This window comes from Callithrix jacchus, chromosome 12 (assembly GCF_049354715.1).
Source record: "Callithrix jacchus isolate 240 chromosome 12, calJac240_pri, whole genome shotgun sequence".
Taxonomy (NCBI): domain Eukaryota; kingdom Metazoa; phylum Chordata; class Mammalia; order Primates; family Cebidae; genus Callithrix; species Callithrix jacchus.
Genome location: NC_133513.1, coordinates 3,689,085 through 3,704,137, shown reverse-complemented (window position 1 = coordinate 3,704,137; position 15,053 = coordinate 3,689,085). Strand labels below are relative to the sequence as shown.

General features: G+C 65.5%; 2 protein-coding genes and 1 long non-coding RNA gene across 3 annotated transcripts; 2 read left to right on the top strand and 1 right to left on the bottom strand.

Moving 5' to 3' along the window:
* The first annotated feature begins 7 nt into the window (after positions 1-7).
* Positions 8-8,817, top strand: CCDC154 (coiled-coil domain containing 154). The gene is given in 18 exon segments (XM_035266431.3): positions 8-206; positions 533-746; positions 850-1,039; positions 1,250-1,290; positions 1,574-1,669; positions 1,974-2,097; positions 4,318-4,419; positions 4,502-4,630; positions 4,712-4,830; positions 5,204-5,330; positions 5,428-5,565; positions 6,569-6,688; positions 6,820-6,896; positions 7,223-7,340; positions 8,062-8,148; positions 8,371-8,555; positions 8,672-8,730; positions 8,733-8,817. Coding segments are annotated over 18 exon segments (1,998 nt in total). The 5' UTR covers positions 8-199; the 3' UTR covers positions 8,798-8,817.
* Positions 8,818-9,089: 272 nt separating this feature from the next.
* PERCC1 (proline and glutamate rich with coiled coil 1) lies at positions 9,090-10,133 on the bottom strand. Its single transcript, XM_035266434.3, has one exon. The coding sequence runs from the start codon at positions 9,998-10,000 to the stop codon at positions 9,212-9,214; it is 789 nt and encodes a 262-aa protein (XP_035122325.2). The 5' UTR covers positions 10,001-10,133; the 3' UTR covers positions 9,090-9,211.
* A 2,936-nt stretch (positions 10,134-13,069) lies between these two features.
* Positions 13,070-14,426, top strand: LOC144578550 (uncharacterized). Its single transcript, XR_013524506.1, has 3 exons — positions 13,070-13,209; positions 13,391-13,459; positions 14,288-14,426. It is a non-coding gene; the product is annotated as an uncharacterized LOC144578550 (long non-coding RNA).
* The last annotated feature ends 627 nt before the right edge of the window (positions 14,427-15,053 follow it).

The following is a 15,053-nucleotide window of genomic DNA, read 5'->3' as shown; positions in this document are numbered from 1 at the left end:
CCCTCCCATACCTGCCTCCTCGGGGACCCTGGGAAGGCATCTGGACTAGGGCAGCAGCTCATCTGAGACGCCAGAGGCCCCTAGTCTTCACGGGACTTCCTCCCTGTGGCCCCTGCCACCCTGGCCCGTGCCCAGGTCTCAGAGGCCCCAGGCGCGGGTCACAGCCTCAGGCAGAGTGGCTGGTGTAACCCAGGCAGCCATGTCAGGTGAGCCAGAGCCAAGGGTGGGGAGCGGAGGTTCGGGGGCCCAGGGAGGGGCCTGCCGTGGGTGTGGAGGTGGAGGCAGCTCTGCTTCTGACCCCGGGGCTCCCTCTGGAGCTGGCCGGGTGGGGTGCCACCATGCTGCTGCCGCCCGGTGCTGTGTGTCTTTGGGCCCTGGACTGAGCTGAGCCCTTCGGGATCCTGTATAACGGGGAGATGCGTTGGGCTCTGGGTGGTGGGCGAGGGTCCTGCAGGGATTTGGGGCCCTGTTCCCATAAGCTCCAGTGGGAGCCGGGCCCCGAGGGGTGATCTCCTAAGCTTCCTCCTTGCAGAGCTGGCTGACAGCAGCCCCTCAGGGCCATCGGGGCTTTCCCAGCCGATTGCCGTCACCCTGGAAGACCTGGGGCTCCTGGCTGGAGGCCTGGCCAGCCCCGAGCCCGTGAGCCTGGAAGAGCTCTCGGAGAGGTACGAGCCCAGCCCCCCAACATCCACGGCCTCTGTCCCCGAGCAGGACACCACCAAGCGCTGGAGCCAGCTGGAGCAGTGGTGAGCCCTGCGGGGGGCGCTGGGGAGGGCAGACCACGCCGCAGCCACCGCCTCTGCCTCCGCCGGGGGCAGCTCCAGACTCACCCACTCTCACCCTGGCCAGGGTGGTCGAGCTGCAGGCCGAGGTGGCCCATCTGCGGGAGCACAAGCAGCGCTGTGAGCGCGCCACGCGGAGCCTGCTGGGCGCCCTGCTGCAGGCGTGGGCTCGCCTGGAGCTGCAGGGCTCGGAGCTGAGGCAGCTGCGGCAGGAGGTGTGGCCGGCGGCCCAGGCCCCCGAGAAGGAGGCACTGGAGGTGAGTGGCGCCCCAAACCCGCAGGTCCAGCTGCCCTTTCCTGGGCGTTAGGGGCAGCTGCTTCTGCGCCTGGAGCCCAGCTCACCCCTGCTGCCCAGGCCCAGAGCTCCCATGGGCCGGTGGTGCCGGAGCTGGGTGGACTCTAAGGGCAGGTGCCAGCCCCGGGTCTAGGCCCAGCCCACGGCCTCCTCCTCTTCGTCCTCCTCACAGTTCTCTGGCCTGCAGACCCAGATGCAGGCCCTGGACAAAAGGTAACCCCCACACACCCAGAGGCGCAGGCCCGGGGCGGAGAGGCCGCAGCGGGAGAGCAGTGGCAGGTCTGGTGGGGGTCCACTTCCCCCGCAGGGTGTCCTGGCGTAAGGGATACGCATCCAGGTCCAGCTAGAAAGGGCTGGGTTTGTACACCCCTGGCCAGCCTGCAGAGACTGGGGAAAGCCATGGGAGGTGGCTGCAGGGGCCCCTCAGCTGGACCCTAGCTCCCAGAGGCTGTTCGGCCTGCCTGGGCCTCTCGGGAGCGGCTTCGTTGTGTGCCAGGCTGGTGGAGGTCCGGGAAGCCCTGAGCCAGCTCAGGAGGAGACAGGCACAGCTGGAGGCGGAGCGGAAGGGCGCCGAGCAGGAGGCCGGCCTCAGGTGGGCATCTGCCACCCAGGGCTGGCTGCGGACCTTGTGTGGGTCATTTGAGAGTCCCTGGCTGAGCCAAGATGTGGGTCTCCCTGCCATGCTTCCCCAGTAAGCCAGAGGGCACCCGCACTCGGTGCTGAGCTTGCTGAAGAGCCTGCGCCCGCTGAGGACCCTCCGTGGGGAAGAGACTCGCACCAGCCCTGCCCTGCTCCTAGTGCTGTGTTTCTTTGGAGTGGGCGGGTGTCATCCACCTGCTGCGTGGCCGGCCTGTGGGTCCACCTCACCCTGGTGTGACCGCAGCTGATGTCTCTAGGCTGGCCAAGCTGACCGACTTGCTGAGGCAGGAGGAGGAGGGCCGGGAGGTGGCCTGCGGTGCCCTGCGGAAGGACCAGGAGGACAGCAGCCGGAGGGTGGACCTGGAGGTGGCCAGGATGGAGGTACCACTGGGCCAGGCCCAGCCTTCAGGGGGCCGGTCCAGGTCCAGCTAGAGGGCGAGGAGGAGACATTCCTCCTGGCCGGTGCCGTCCGATGTGGCCACTCACCACATAGCTGTGTCCACTGAAATCAGCTACGATCGTAGATGATTTAGAACAAAATTCCTGAGTCAGACGCCCCATTACAACAGCTCAGGCCACGTGCAGTGGCTTATGCCTGTGATCCCAGCACTTTGAGAGGTGGAGGCGGGAGGATCACTTTAGACTGGGAAGTCAAGACCAGCCTGGGCAACACAGCAAGACCCCATCTCAAAAAAGCAAACACTCAGTGGCCACGTGAGGCCAGCAGCTGTACACCCGGGCGCGCTTCACCCCAGGAAGCTGCCTGTGTCCTGCCCCTGCAGCCCTCCCCACACAGCCAGCTCCTGCTGGATCGACAGAGCTCAGCCCCGAAGCGCCTTCCATGGCCACTTTCAGGCTTAATTTTCCCTGCACACAAAGCGGGGGTCGCCTTTCTGAGGACACGAGCTCCTAGAACCCAGGGTCCCACCCACCGGGCCAGTGCAGCTCCCCCTCCCACTGTGGCCTTAGCAGGGCCCCCCTGCTGCGGCTGGGGAGGGGACCAGGCAGCTGCACATTTCTGCAGCCCAGGCCTGAGCTTCACAAAGAGAGACGGGACTGTAGGGGTTCCCGTGCGCACCAGGCTGCACGCCAGGTGTGGGCCAGGACTGCCGGGACGCTCCACTGCCACCCACATAGCTCCGCTGCCCTCTGGAAACCTATTGAGTGGCTGTGTGGAGCAGGCAGAGGCGCTGGGCTGAGGATTCCCGAGGTGCCAGGTGTGGGGGAGCTGCCGCTTAGGAGGGCGTCCACCTTTCCCTGAGCACGGGTGGCTGAGTGCTCTCTAGGGCCAGAGGCAGCAAAGCCAGGCCACCACTTGTTTCTTATTTTGAGACAGGGTATTGCTCGTTTGCTCAGGCTGGAGTGCAGTGGTACAATCACAGCTCACTGCAGCCTCGACCTCCCAGGCTCAAGTGATCCTTCTGACTCGGCCTCCCAAGTAGCTGGGACCGTGGGCACGTGCACCCTGCCTGGGTAATTTTTTGTCTTGTAGAGATGAGGTCTCGCTGCATTGCCCGGGCTAGTCTTAAACTCCCGGGCTCAAGTTTCCTCCTACCTCGACCTCCCACAAAGTGTTTTTTCCTTCTGAGACAGTCTTGGTAGGGGAGAAGACTGGAATGCAGTGGGACAGTCTCGGCTCACTGCAACCTCCATCTCCTGGGTTCATGCGATCCTCCTGCCTCAGCCTCCAGAGTAGCTGGGACTACAGGCACCCGCCACCATGCCTGGCTGATTTTTATATTTTTAGTAGAGACAGGGTTTCACCATGTTAGCCAGGCTGGTCTCAAACTCCTGACCTCAGGTGATCCGCCCACCTCGGCCTCCCAAAGTGCTAGGATTATAGGTGCCAGCCACTGCTTATTTTTGTAAATAAAGTTTTATTGGCACACAAATATTTTTTACACATTATCAATGTCTGCTCTGGGGGCTGTAACTGCCTTGCTGAGAGGGTCACAGCAGAGACCCCATGAGGTTGGAACATGTACCATCTGGCTTTTTACAAAAAATACCTGCTCTCAGGCAGCCTCCTGGGGGCCAGGGGGCCAACAGGGGCTTGGGCAGAGGGGAAGCTTCCCGGGAGGTACTCTCGCTGTGGCTGGCGAAGGGCCTGTGCCACCTGCCTGCCCTTTGGGTGTGTGAGATGCAGGGACAGGGCCGGTGCGTCTCCCCTTTCCCCTCCCCTTCAGACCCTCGGTGCAGCAGGAAAGCCGCTGTTGGGGTGGAGACAGGGCCCCAAGGCTCTAGCCAGCCTGCCTGGCTCCCTCTGCGTGGGGATGCCCACACGACACTCCCACTTCCCTGCCAGGGCATGGTGGTGGCTGGGCGGCCTTCCCTGGGAAGCATTGGTGGTGGATGCCAGTGTGTCTGGACCTCACATGAGCGTGGCCTTCACACACTTTTCAAACCCGTGCCTGCTCAGTGCCTGGGTACCGAGTGCTCCTGCCCGTTCTGGCTTTCTTCCGGCCGAGGGTGTGGCAGGCCCCGCTCTGCTGGGCTGGGGGACAGCAGGGGACTCCAACTCTGCTGGAGACCATGGGCAGAAGCGGGACCAGCCAGGTGTCGGGCAGAGGCTGTCCACGGGACAACGTGCCCCTGCTCCAGGCCCAGGTGACCAGGCTCGGCGAGGAGGTGAGTCTGCGCTTCCTGAAGAGGGAGGCGAAGCTGTGCAGCTTCCTGCAGAAGAGCTTCCTGGCCCTCGAGAAGGTAGGAGCCCGCCTGCGGCCGGCCTGCCCCGCACCCGCTTCCCAGAGGCAGGCCTGCAGCAGACCGTGGGGTCCCCTCACAGAGAATGAAGGCCTCGGAGAGCTCGAGGCTGAGGCTGGAGGGCAGCCTGCGGGGCGAGCTGGAGAGCCGGTGGGAGAAGCTTCGGGGACTGATGGAGGAGCGCCTGTGGGCCCTGCAAGGGCATCATGAGGTGGGGCCGGGTGGGCGGTGGGCGGGTGGGCAGGCCCGGGGCCGGGGTTCGGGTCTCAGGGTGGCCTCCACCCCGCAGCAGGAGAGCCACCTCCTGGAGCAGTGCCAGGGCCTGGATGCGGCTGTGGCCCAGCTCACCAAGTTCGTGCAGCAGAACCAAGCGTCGCTGAACCGTGTCCTGCTGGCCGAGGAGAAGGCCTGGTGGGTGCTGTCAGGCCGGGGTGACCCTGATGTCCCACTCAGGAGGGGCCACAGTGGCCGACTCAGCAGGGAATGACCTTGCCTCTCCCAGCCGAGTGCTTGACCCCGAGGTGCAGCCAGGTTCAGACAGGCCAGCTGTGCGGCCACTCCTCCCATGGGGACTCCGGCTGCTTGTCCAGCCTGCCCTCCCTGGGGTGCTCAGCTGTGGCCGTCAGCAGTGAAGCCCTGTCTTGGTGGCACTGTGACTGCACCCCGTCTTCCGATCCCGGGGTCTCCTGGGAGGTTCCAGAGCCAGCAGCCAAGCTTCCCTCCCTGGCCCAGTGCCGAGAGGCGGGCAGGACCTGCTGAGGGCCTCTGTGTCCCCAACCCCTAGGGACGCCAAGGGGCGCTTGGAGGAGAGCCAGGCCGGGGAGCTGGCCGCCTATGTGCAGGAGAATCTGGAGGCCATGCAGCTGGCCGGGGAACTGGCCCAGCAGGAGATGCACGGCGAGCTGGCACTGGTGAGGGGGGGCAGTGTATCACGTCCCCCACGGGGTCCTCCCCACACACAGGATGGACCCTTAGCCGGGCCTCCCTGCGCCCACCTGTCCCCCGCAGCTCCAAGAGAAGAGCCAGGCTCTGGAGGCATCAGTGGTGCAGCTGGCCGGGCAGGTAAAGGAACTGAGTGGCCGCCTCCCAGCCCTGAGCAGCCGGCTCGACCTCCAGGAGCAGATGCTGGGCCTCAGGCTGTCCAAGGTGCGCCAGGCAGTGGCGGGTAGGCAGGCTGGGGGAGTCCCCACCCCTCAGCTCTCAGCCCACCATTCCCCCATGGTAGAGGCCTGACAGGCCTGTCCCAAGCCTCCCATCCCATCTGGCAACTGTCCAGGTCCTGGGGGGCTCTGAGTCCCAGAGACTCCTGTGTGGGGCAGGACAGCCCCTGAGCAGCCTCGGTCCAGCACCTGCGGCCCCTGAGGCCTGAGTTTGAACCTTGACCCCACGGCCCAGCTACACGGGCAGCTCGCAGAGGGGCAGACAAGCGGCCTCCACTGGCGTGCGCATGTTCACTTTTTAACAGCTCTATTGAGAAAGATTCTCTCCCCATGCAGCTTACCCGTGAATGCATGCAGTTCCGTGTAGTCTGTTCACAGGGCCGGCCATCATGCCCATAGCTTCACAGCGTTCATCCCCCAGAAAGAATCCCAGCCCCGTCTGCGCTCATTTCCATCCCCCGCCCCCTGGCCACCCGGGCCCCTCCCTGTCTCCCTGGCTGGCCTGTTCTGGACATTTCCAGGAAACGGAGCATGCACCATGCGGCCGCTTTGTCAGGGACACCCCTGAGTGTCCTGTGTCCCCACTCCTTGGCTCATGCACAGAGCTTCCTCCCTTCCACCGCTGCGTAATGCACCTTGCGTGGACACTGCCCGCAGGTTCCTGCTCATCCACCAACAGATGTGGCAACAGCCTGTGATTCGGGGCTGAATCCCACTGGGGCTGGCCCTGCCTCCCTTGGGCACCCGTGTGGTCGGAACAGCCCCACGGTCCCTTGGCTGCCCGGGCCCCCCTGGCATATGTGTCCCCAGAGTGTGCCTGGCTGGGCCATCCCAGCTGCCTGCAGACTGGTGCACAAACGTCTCAGAGTCGGAGGTGCCCATGGGGGCCGCCTGCCCCACAGAGCTCCCTGTGTCCATCTGTCCACCATCCATCCATCCATCTGTCCTCCCATTTGGGCTCTGTCTCTCACTGGGTGTCTGTATCCCAGGCAAAGACCGAATGGGAAGGTGCAGAGAGGAAGTCCCTGGAGGACCTGGCCAGATGGCAGAAGGAGGTGGCCGTGCACCTTCAGGGAGTGCAGGAGAAGCTGGACGGCCTCCCCCAGAAGGTGGGCGAAGGCACAGCCAGCCTGGTGCATTTAGCCTTGGGGGTGGTGTGGGACTCTTCCCATCCCTATCCTCTCCCCTCCTGGTGCTAGACTGGGCCCTGAGGCCGTCCGCCGCTCCTGGTTCTGTTCAGATAGAGGGCGTCTCAGACAAGTGCCTGCTTCACAAGAGCGACTCAGACCTCAGGATTTCTGCCGAAGGCAAGGCCAGGTGCAGCCTCCGGGGCCCCGGGAGAGGGGCAGGGGCCCCACCGACCATCACTGGGCTGGGCCAGTTGCCACACTCGCTGCTCTCCACAAGCCCCCCAGTGCCGTGACAGACGTGCTCGCCCCACCACCCTGGTGCTGCTCTGAGGAGCCTCAAGCCCTCCCTCTGCCATCTGCTGGGGACCTCCACCTTTCTCCCTGGAGGGGTGACAGAGCTGATTCCCCCAAGCCTCTTTAGCCCCATGGCGGCTGTGGGAGCAGTCCGAGTCCCTGGTCCCGGCCCTACCCCCGAGCACACACCACAGCCGGCCCCGGCATCTGGTGCCACAGGGAGTTCGAGGTGGGGGCCCTGCGGCAGGAGCTGGCCACACTGCTGTCATCTGTGCAGCTGCTGAAGGAAGACAGCCCTGGGCGGAAGATCGCGGAGATGCAGGGCAAGCTGGCCACGGTAATCCCGGGGTTGCCCTTGCTCAGCTGGGGGAGAGGAGGAGCCATCAGGGTCAGGTGGGGCAGCCGTGTGGGCAGGACCCCCAGCCTAAGGGGCATTTTCCGGCCGGCAGGCAAGGCTCAGTTCAGTAGCTCATGCCTGTAATCCCAGCACTCGGGGAGGCCGAGGTGATGAATCACCTGAGGTTGGGAGTTTTAGACCAGCCTGACCAACGTAGAGAAACCCTGTCTCTACTAAAAATACTAAAAGTAGCTAGGAGTGATGGCACATGCCTGGCCTGTAGCCCAGCTACTCCAGAAGCTGAGGCAGGAGAATCACTTGAACCCAGGAGGAGGAGGTTGCAGTGCGCCGAAATTGTGCCACTGCACTCCAGCCTAAACAAGGGTGAAACTCCGTCTCAAAAAAAAAAGCTGCGCCGGCTTGTCTCAGCCTCTGGAAGTTCCCAGTGGAGGCGCCTGTTTGGAGCCCCCCACAATGGGGCGTCTGCAGCCACGAGGGCAGGAGCAGCCCTGAGCCCTTGCCGGGTCCCTGCGGGGCCAGTCTCCTGCACCCCTTCCTCAGCAGAGCCTGTCCCAGGCCTGAAGTGGGGCAAGGGCCAGTGTGTGGGCAGGTGGCCCCTTCCAAACTCTAAGCGGTCAACAGTAGGAGTGGGGACGTCCGTGTGGACAGCAGGACCCCGGCAGGCCAGCCCCGTCCGTGCCCACATGGGGGCCGTGTTTAGTTTCAGAACCAAATAATGAAGCTGGAAAACTGCGTCCAGGCCAACAAGACCATCCAGAACCTCAAGTTCAACAGCGAGGCCCGGCTGGTGAGGAGGCCCTGGGCTGCCGCCACCCGGCACCCACCCGCTCCCTCAGCCCTGCTGCCTGCCCCACGGCAGACACCCACATCTGTCTGTCTGAGCGTCTGGCACCGGGCAGTGTTTCCTTGAAGACAATGGCTTCTGGGCTCCTGGGAGATAAGCCCCCCGTTTGCCATCCCCTGCCCGGGGGTCCGGCTCCTGGGTGACGCTGGCATCCCCGTCCCGCAGCGCACGCAGGAGATGGCTGCCCTGCGGGAGACCATGCTTCGGCTGTGGAGTGAGGAGGGCCCTCAGGTGCCACTGGGCAGCCGCAAGGCGTTCCCGTCCCTGGCAAGGCAGCGGGTCTTCATCAAGGACGTAGCACCCGGCGAGGTGGCACCTGTGAACTGCTGGGGCGTGTACCAGGCCATGAGGTGGGCAGCAGGGATTCCTGAGCGGCCTCCTGCACCTTTGGGTCAGGGTTCGGGGTTGGGGGCGCCCACGGGGAGTGCGGTGGGGTGCAGGGGCCACGTGCCACATCTCTGGACAGGTGGCTGCAGTGGAAGGTGTCTCTCACAAAGCTCCGGTCCCGTCAGAGGCCAGGAGGGTCCCAGAGAAGCCCCACAGCCGGGAGCAGGGGCAGCAGCTCTCACCCTCGCACTTAATGCAGAAGTAAAAGTGCTGGCCTTGTTCTCGTTAGAGCTGAGGTTCCCTGATGCCTGCGGGGGACAGCCTCCCCAGGGCCTGCGGTGGGAGGGGTGAGATCCCGGGATCTCTGGGGCTGGCCCCTCAGCCTCCCCTGGGGGCCGCTGGTGGGTGGAACCCCCTGAATCCAAGTCTCCTTCTGTGGGCATGGCTCTAGGGGTCCCTATGCCCCTCCAGGGGCTCTGCTGGGGCTGAAGGCCAGGGCATGGCCAGGTCTGGGACCACCCTTGCTGCTCCCACCGCAGCCCAGCCCTGGTGGCGTCTGGGTTTGCCCTGTGGTGGCCAAGAGGGATGGAAGAGGCTCTTCCCAGGAGGACGGGAGGAGAGTCTTTTGCCTTAGAGGGCGGCCCCGCTGCAGCCAGCTGACTCCGACCCCGACCCCTCACTAGGCCTCAGCCTCCTGTGCCCCTTCCAGGGCTGGGGTTCCCCCACCAGGCAGCTCAGGACAGCCCTCGGCTGACCAGCTGGCCAGCAGGTCGCTGAAGTCCGGTGTGCCAGGGTGCAGCAGGCCCAGGGGGCTGGGGGTCGGCTCCTTCCAGAAGGACGCGGGCAGCTTCCTCTGTGCCATGGGGGTGATATGGCCGTACTTCCGCTCCAGCCTCAGGCTCCAGCTGGCTGCCGCCCTGGGCCCCCAGTACCGCCGCAACCCGTAGTCGAAGAGCTCGGCCAGGGGTCCCAGGGGCTGCGCCCTGTCCCCGCTGAGGCCTGGCCTGTGCACCTGCCCCTGAGGGACCCTGGGCTCCGGGGTGTCCTCGTCCTCCAGGGCCCCGCCGCGGGCCAGGCACACCAGGTCTGCGTAGTAGAGCTCCCGGGCAGTGACACCGGCCGGCCGGCCGTCGGCGTAGATGTCACAGGCATCTGGGTCCAGCCCCTTGTCCTTGCGGCCAAAGTACCGCTGGATGTCGTCGCTGATGAGCTGTGAGAAACGCAGCAGCTGCAGAGGTGTCTCGGGGCTGCCGGGACCCCGAGGGGCTGCCTCTGGGGGGGCCTCTGCCCGGCCTGAGCTCGGGAGGATCGGGCTGCGGCCCCCCAGCCCCTCACCCTCCAGCTCCTCCTCCTCATCCTCATCCTCCTCCGAAGTCTCGGGGGGCTCCGGATCTGAGGGGGGCAAGGGGTGGTGGCGCGACAGGGGCAGCTGGAAGTCGCACAGGGGCCGGATCACGCCAGCGGCCATCTCCGCACTGTCCTGCACTTCAGAGGACCTCCGGGGCAGCAGGCGCTGGCTGGGGAGGGAGACCGAGGGGCAGGTTCCCTGTCAGGCCTGGCCGTGCCCCGGCCACCCATGGCCACTGCACTCGGAGCCCACAGAGCTGTGGCCTCCCCTGGAGAGCTTCCTCAGCTCCTCGGCTCCCTGGAGGTCCCAGCCCCCCAGTTGTGCTTGTCGAGGGCATGGCTCACCACAGGAGTGAGGTGTGGAGAGACAGGGTGGGCACTGTGGCCGCGTGCCTGGGGCACGAGGGCGTGGTTGGCCGGGGCTGAGGCCTGCTGGACTCAGGATGGCCACTGGCAGGAACCATGGGGTCCTGTGGCAGTCGGGGGCATGGGGAGTCGAGTGGGGCACGGGGATGGCGTCACTAGAATTGTGGTCACTGGGGAGGGGAGCACATTGGGTGGAAGAAGGGAGGCCCTGGGGATGGGGCCTGGAGAAGCCAGGCAGGTGGCCAGGGACCCTCGCAGGCCAGGGCAGGGGGACTGGGGCTGCTGAGCTGGAGCTGAGTCCCCGGCTGGGGCTGCTGTGGCATCGGACCCAGGGTCTCCATAGTACTTAATCAAAGCGGGGACATCGGCCATACTGAGCCCAGAGCTCGTGCAGCCGCTGTGGGGTTCTTCGGGGCCATCACAGTCCCATGGGAACAGGAGGCAGCACCCCAGTGGCCCTAACTCTGATGATGGAGGCAGCTGAGGTGGGAGGTCCCTAAAGGGGTGGGCTGCAGGGGTTGCTGCACCTGGCTGGGACCACGCAAGGGAAGCACTGGGGTGAGGGGCCTGGCAGGAGGGTGTCTGGGCGGTGACTGTGGGATGGGTGCAGCTCCCCTCTGGGCCAGCTGCCGGGCAGGGCCCACCACTTAGACCAGGGCCGCCCAGCCCCTCCTCAAGGTGTCCCGGGGCAAGGTAGCCTGAGCCCATCTTGTCTGGAGCCTAGGGCAGGGGGGCAGAGGGAGGGAGGAGAAGGGCTGCAGGGAGGGAGGACTTTTGCAGGGAGGGAGGAGGGCTGTGGGGAGGGAGGAGGGCTGCGGGGAGGGAGGAGGGGTGCAGGGAGCAGCCAGGGCACTGGGACAGGCGTTCCTCCGGGTCAGGATGTTTCCCTGCTGGCTGTCGGGGAGGTGAGCTTCGATGCCCCCCTCACATGGCTGGCCACACCATGGTCCTAATCTCACTCAAGTGTTGGGGTCCCTGTCCTGGGAGGCGTCCAGTGGCCTGACCTCTGGACTTTGGGGCCGGCTGCTCACGGACTGTCCAGACGCAGGCACCCTCCCATGACCACCTGCCCCCCAATGCCTGCCCAGCCCTGGGCCAGCCCAACGTTCTGGGGGACTCACACAGGGGTGGTGGTCCCCACAAAGCCCTGGATAGCAGGACTCACAGACTCAAAGTGCCCACGGCTGTGGCGGTCCCCAGCAGCCCCCGGCCCCCAGGCCCTGGCTCCTACCTGACCGGGGCCCGCAGCTCTTGCTCCACAGGCGCACCTCCACCTGGACACAAGCATTTATAGCCGGCTCTGCAGCCGCCAGGGGCTGGCAAATATTTGACGACAGCATTGTCATGGCAGACTGGGCAAATAGAGCCCGTTTGCTTTAGCGCCCAGCAACCAGAGCCCCGAGGGGGGAGCACACCACCGCCTCACCTGCACGCGGCCTGCCCGGGGACCGTGGAGTGTTTGTGTGGGCGCAGCTGGCTCGCCCCCGGGCCCCCGGGGCCCTTATCTCTGCTGCCGACTGGGGCCCGGACCCAGCCTTGTCAAATAGGCGGAAAATTAAATTTCATGCTATTTTGAGTTATGGAGTAGCCCTCTCTAGAGGACATCCTGTCTCTGCAGCCAGTGGGGCGAATGCCTTTCCTGGCTGCCCAAGGGCCCTGGGGATAGAGATGGGAAAGGGGGCGAGGTCCCATGGACCCCCAGCCAGAGCCCAGCGTGCGGGCTACAGGGAGGGTCCTGGAGCGCCTGCCCGGCTCCCCCAGCCATCAGGCCCTCCTGGACAGCCGGGACCATCTCCACTGGCCCAGCTGTGACTGGGACGCCTGCGGGGGCCACCACCGCATGCCTGCCCAGAGCTCAGAGGTGTTTGCAATTGATCATTAACGGAGGAACCCCCTGCTTCCCTGGGCCTTCTTTTCTCTGCTGCCGCCACCCCTGGGGTGGGAGTGGGGAGCTGGGGACCCTCCCCTCACCTATTACTCCCAGGAAAGCCTCCCCCAGAAGCACCCCAAGGGCCTCTGCCGCTCCCACATACTCCCGGCTCCTCCTGGGTGGCCCCAGCTGGTTCACTGTGGGGGCCGTGTTAGCTTCCTCGGGCTGCCGTGACAATGAGCACAACCTGGGTGGCCTGGAACACAGGTCCACAGGCCAGAGGTCCTGGGCAGGGCTCGCCAGGAGTGGCTGGCTCCTTGCCTCGTGGTTGTGTCTCCCCAGTCTCTGCCTCTGTCCTTTCAGGCTCTTCTCTGTGAGTGTCCACTGCCCTCCTAGGGGTGCCCCGTCCATGGATTTAGGGCCCATGCCTACCCGGTGTGCCCTCAGCTTCACCAGTTACACCTGCAGGGCCGCCCCACCATTTCCAAATGAGGTCCCATTCAGAGCTGGCATGGACATGCATCGTGGGGACTTGGCTCATCCTGGCACAGGCACCATCCACATGTGACTGTCCCCAGCCTTGGCATTCACCAGGTGTGTCTCCCACTTGGCACAGTGCTCTCCGGAGCAGCCCCCAGTGGCCCAGGTTGGGAGCAGCCCCCAGTGGCCCAGGTTGGGAGAACTCCACAGTGCCCTTCCAGGGACTCCAGCTCCGAGGACAGGACAGCAGCCCCCAGCGTGGCCTGGCCCTGACACTCCCTGTCCGGAGCCCCCAGCTCCTGGGCCTTCACCTTCCAGGGGCTCGGGTGACCCCCACCCTGGGTCCTCACCCCTGCACTCCAGGCGTCCCCCAGTCAGGTGGGAGACCAGCCCCTCCCACCCTGTGCCATCCAGTACACAGGGATTTGGGCAGTGGGCCTGGCCCTTCCCTGTGCCAGGGGGCCCCTGGCTGACCTGCCCAGATTTCTCAGGCACCGGGAAGGCAGGAGATCCCAGGGGGCTTCAGGTGGCCTCTGTGACCACCCAGCGTCTGTGGCTGCACTCAGGACCCCCAGCTTCGGACGAAGGGACAGGAAATAAGTTCAGCCTTAAGAGTGAGTCCTGCAAAGGCCCTGCTGGTAACCGCCACAAAGGGTCTGGGAAGCCGCCCGAGTCTCATGCTGAGGGGCGGGGGCACCTGGAGAGGCTCCAGTCCCAGGAGAGGCTGTGGGAGTAGGGCAGGGACAGCATGGGCACAGATGGCAGTTACGGCTTCTCCTTACTGCTCCTTCACAGGCAGGCACCAAGACCACACGGGTGACCCACAGCCCCGGTGACCCACAGCCCTGGTGACCCCAAGGCCCGGTAAGCCTATGCCCTGGGGTGAGGCGCATCTGGCCTTACTCAGCCCTGAGCATCCAAATAGTGTAGGGACCTCTGTCCCAGGCCTCATGGGGGCTGCCCTGAGACTCCAGGGTCTGGTGACTCTTGGCCAGGCCCTGGCTGTGGGGGGGCTTCGCCAGCCTCCCCAGCTCCCCTCTGATGCAGCGTCAGCAAGAACCTGCAGCTGCTCAGGCTCAGGGAGGGCCCTAGGCCCCCAGCTCCCGAGATGCAGCCCCTGCCCCTGCTGACCCGGGGAGCTCCAGGCCTGGGGCCCTGGGTGCACCCGCCCTTGTCTGCTCAGAACCCCCGGGCCAGAGCTGCAGAGGGTGGGGGTCGTGCTGCTCCTGGCTGTGGCCGCAGCGCCCTCTGCCGCACACGGTGGAGTGGCCGGGCCTGCGGAGGAAGGGCTGGGAGAGGACTGGCCTGGTGTCCGGCACTGCAGGCCTCTGCCTCGCTGGTCTCAGCAGGGATGGGGTCAGTAGGGGTCTGAGGGAGCGTCAGTGGAGGACCCAGAAGGACCCTGGGCCCCGTGTTCTGCCCTGAATGGCGCGGGAGGTGGGATGGCAGGCCCAGGCTTTGGGCGCAGGTGGTCACCAGCTCGCTCAGTGACCAGCCTTGTCTCTGTTGAACCCTGTCCTGGACGCCAAGGGTGAGGACATGAGACACAGCCCCTCATGAAGGAGGTGGGTGTCGGGGCTAGGAGGGCAAGCTTCGGGAAGCAAAGGGGTTCCCATTGGGCATACAGCCTGGGCAGGCCGGCCCTGTGATGGCCCCGGGACGTCCGTGCCCTAATGCCCAGCACTTCCACAGAAACGCCAGCCCAGGGTCCCTGTCGGAGGGAGGCAGGAGGCTGAGCCAGAGAGGCTGGAAGAGGCGACGCTGCTGGCTTCGGAGCTGGAGGAGGTGGCCAGGACCTCGGCAGGGCGACCCACTTCCCTGGAAGGGCCACGCCACTCCCACCTCGGGACCCTGGGTATCCCTCCGTCCTCTGTCTCGGGCGCTGGGGGCCTGCCTGTGACCCCGCGGGTCTCGGAGCTGTCTGGATGCTTGTCTCTGCCTCACAAGGAACCGTGGAGAAAACCCCAGTCTGGGACGGAAAATTCTAGAGTGGGCACAGACCCGAGCAGACCAGCATTTGTTTGGGGCCAGCGTGGACACCCAGGGAGCTGCCTGAGGCCGGAGCCCAGGGCGGTCAGTGCTAAGCAGGCAGGGAAGGGAAACCCAGGGTGGCCTGGAGGGCGAGGGCGGGATGGGGGCACCCATCACCATTAGCCTTCCACCCCTGAGTCCTGAGGTAGACTCAGGAGGCCTGGCGGGAGGTGACTGTGGTTTGCGGTGAGGCTGGGTGGGGCGGCAGCCTCTGGGGCATCAGGGACGGTGAAAAGACACAGGTCCCACACCACTGCCAGCCTGTGTCCCGCCTGGGGTTGGGTGGGCGGCCTGAGCCAGGCCAAGGAGCGCAGGAAGTCCCTGCAGTGGGGCTGGGCCCAAGCAACTTCCAGCATCTGTGGCCACCATGCCTCTCACGAGGGCGGCATCAGGCCCAACCGAGCTCCCTGCCCACATGCCCACCCCG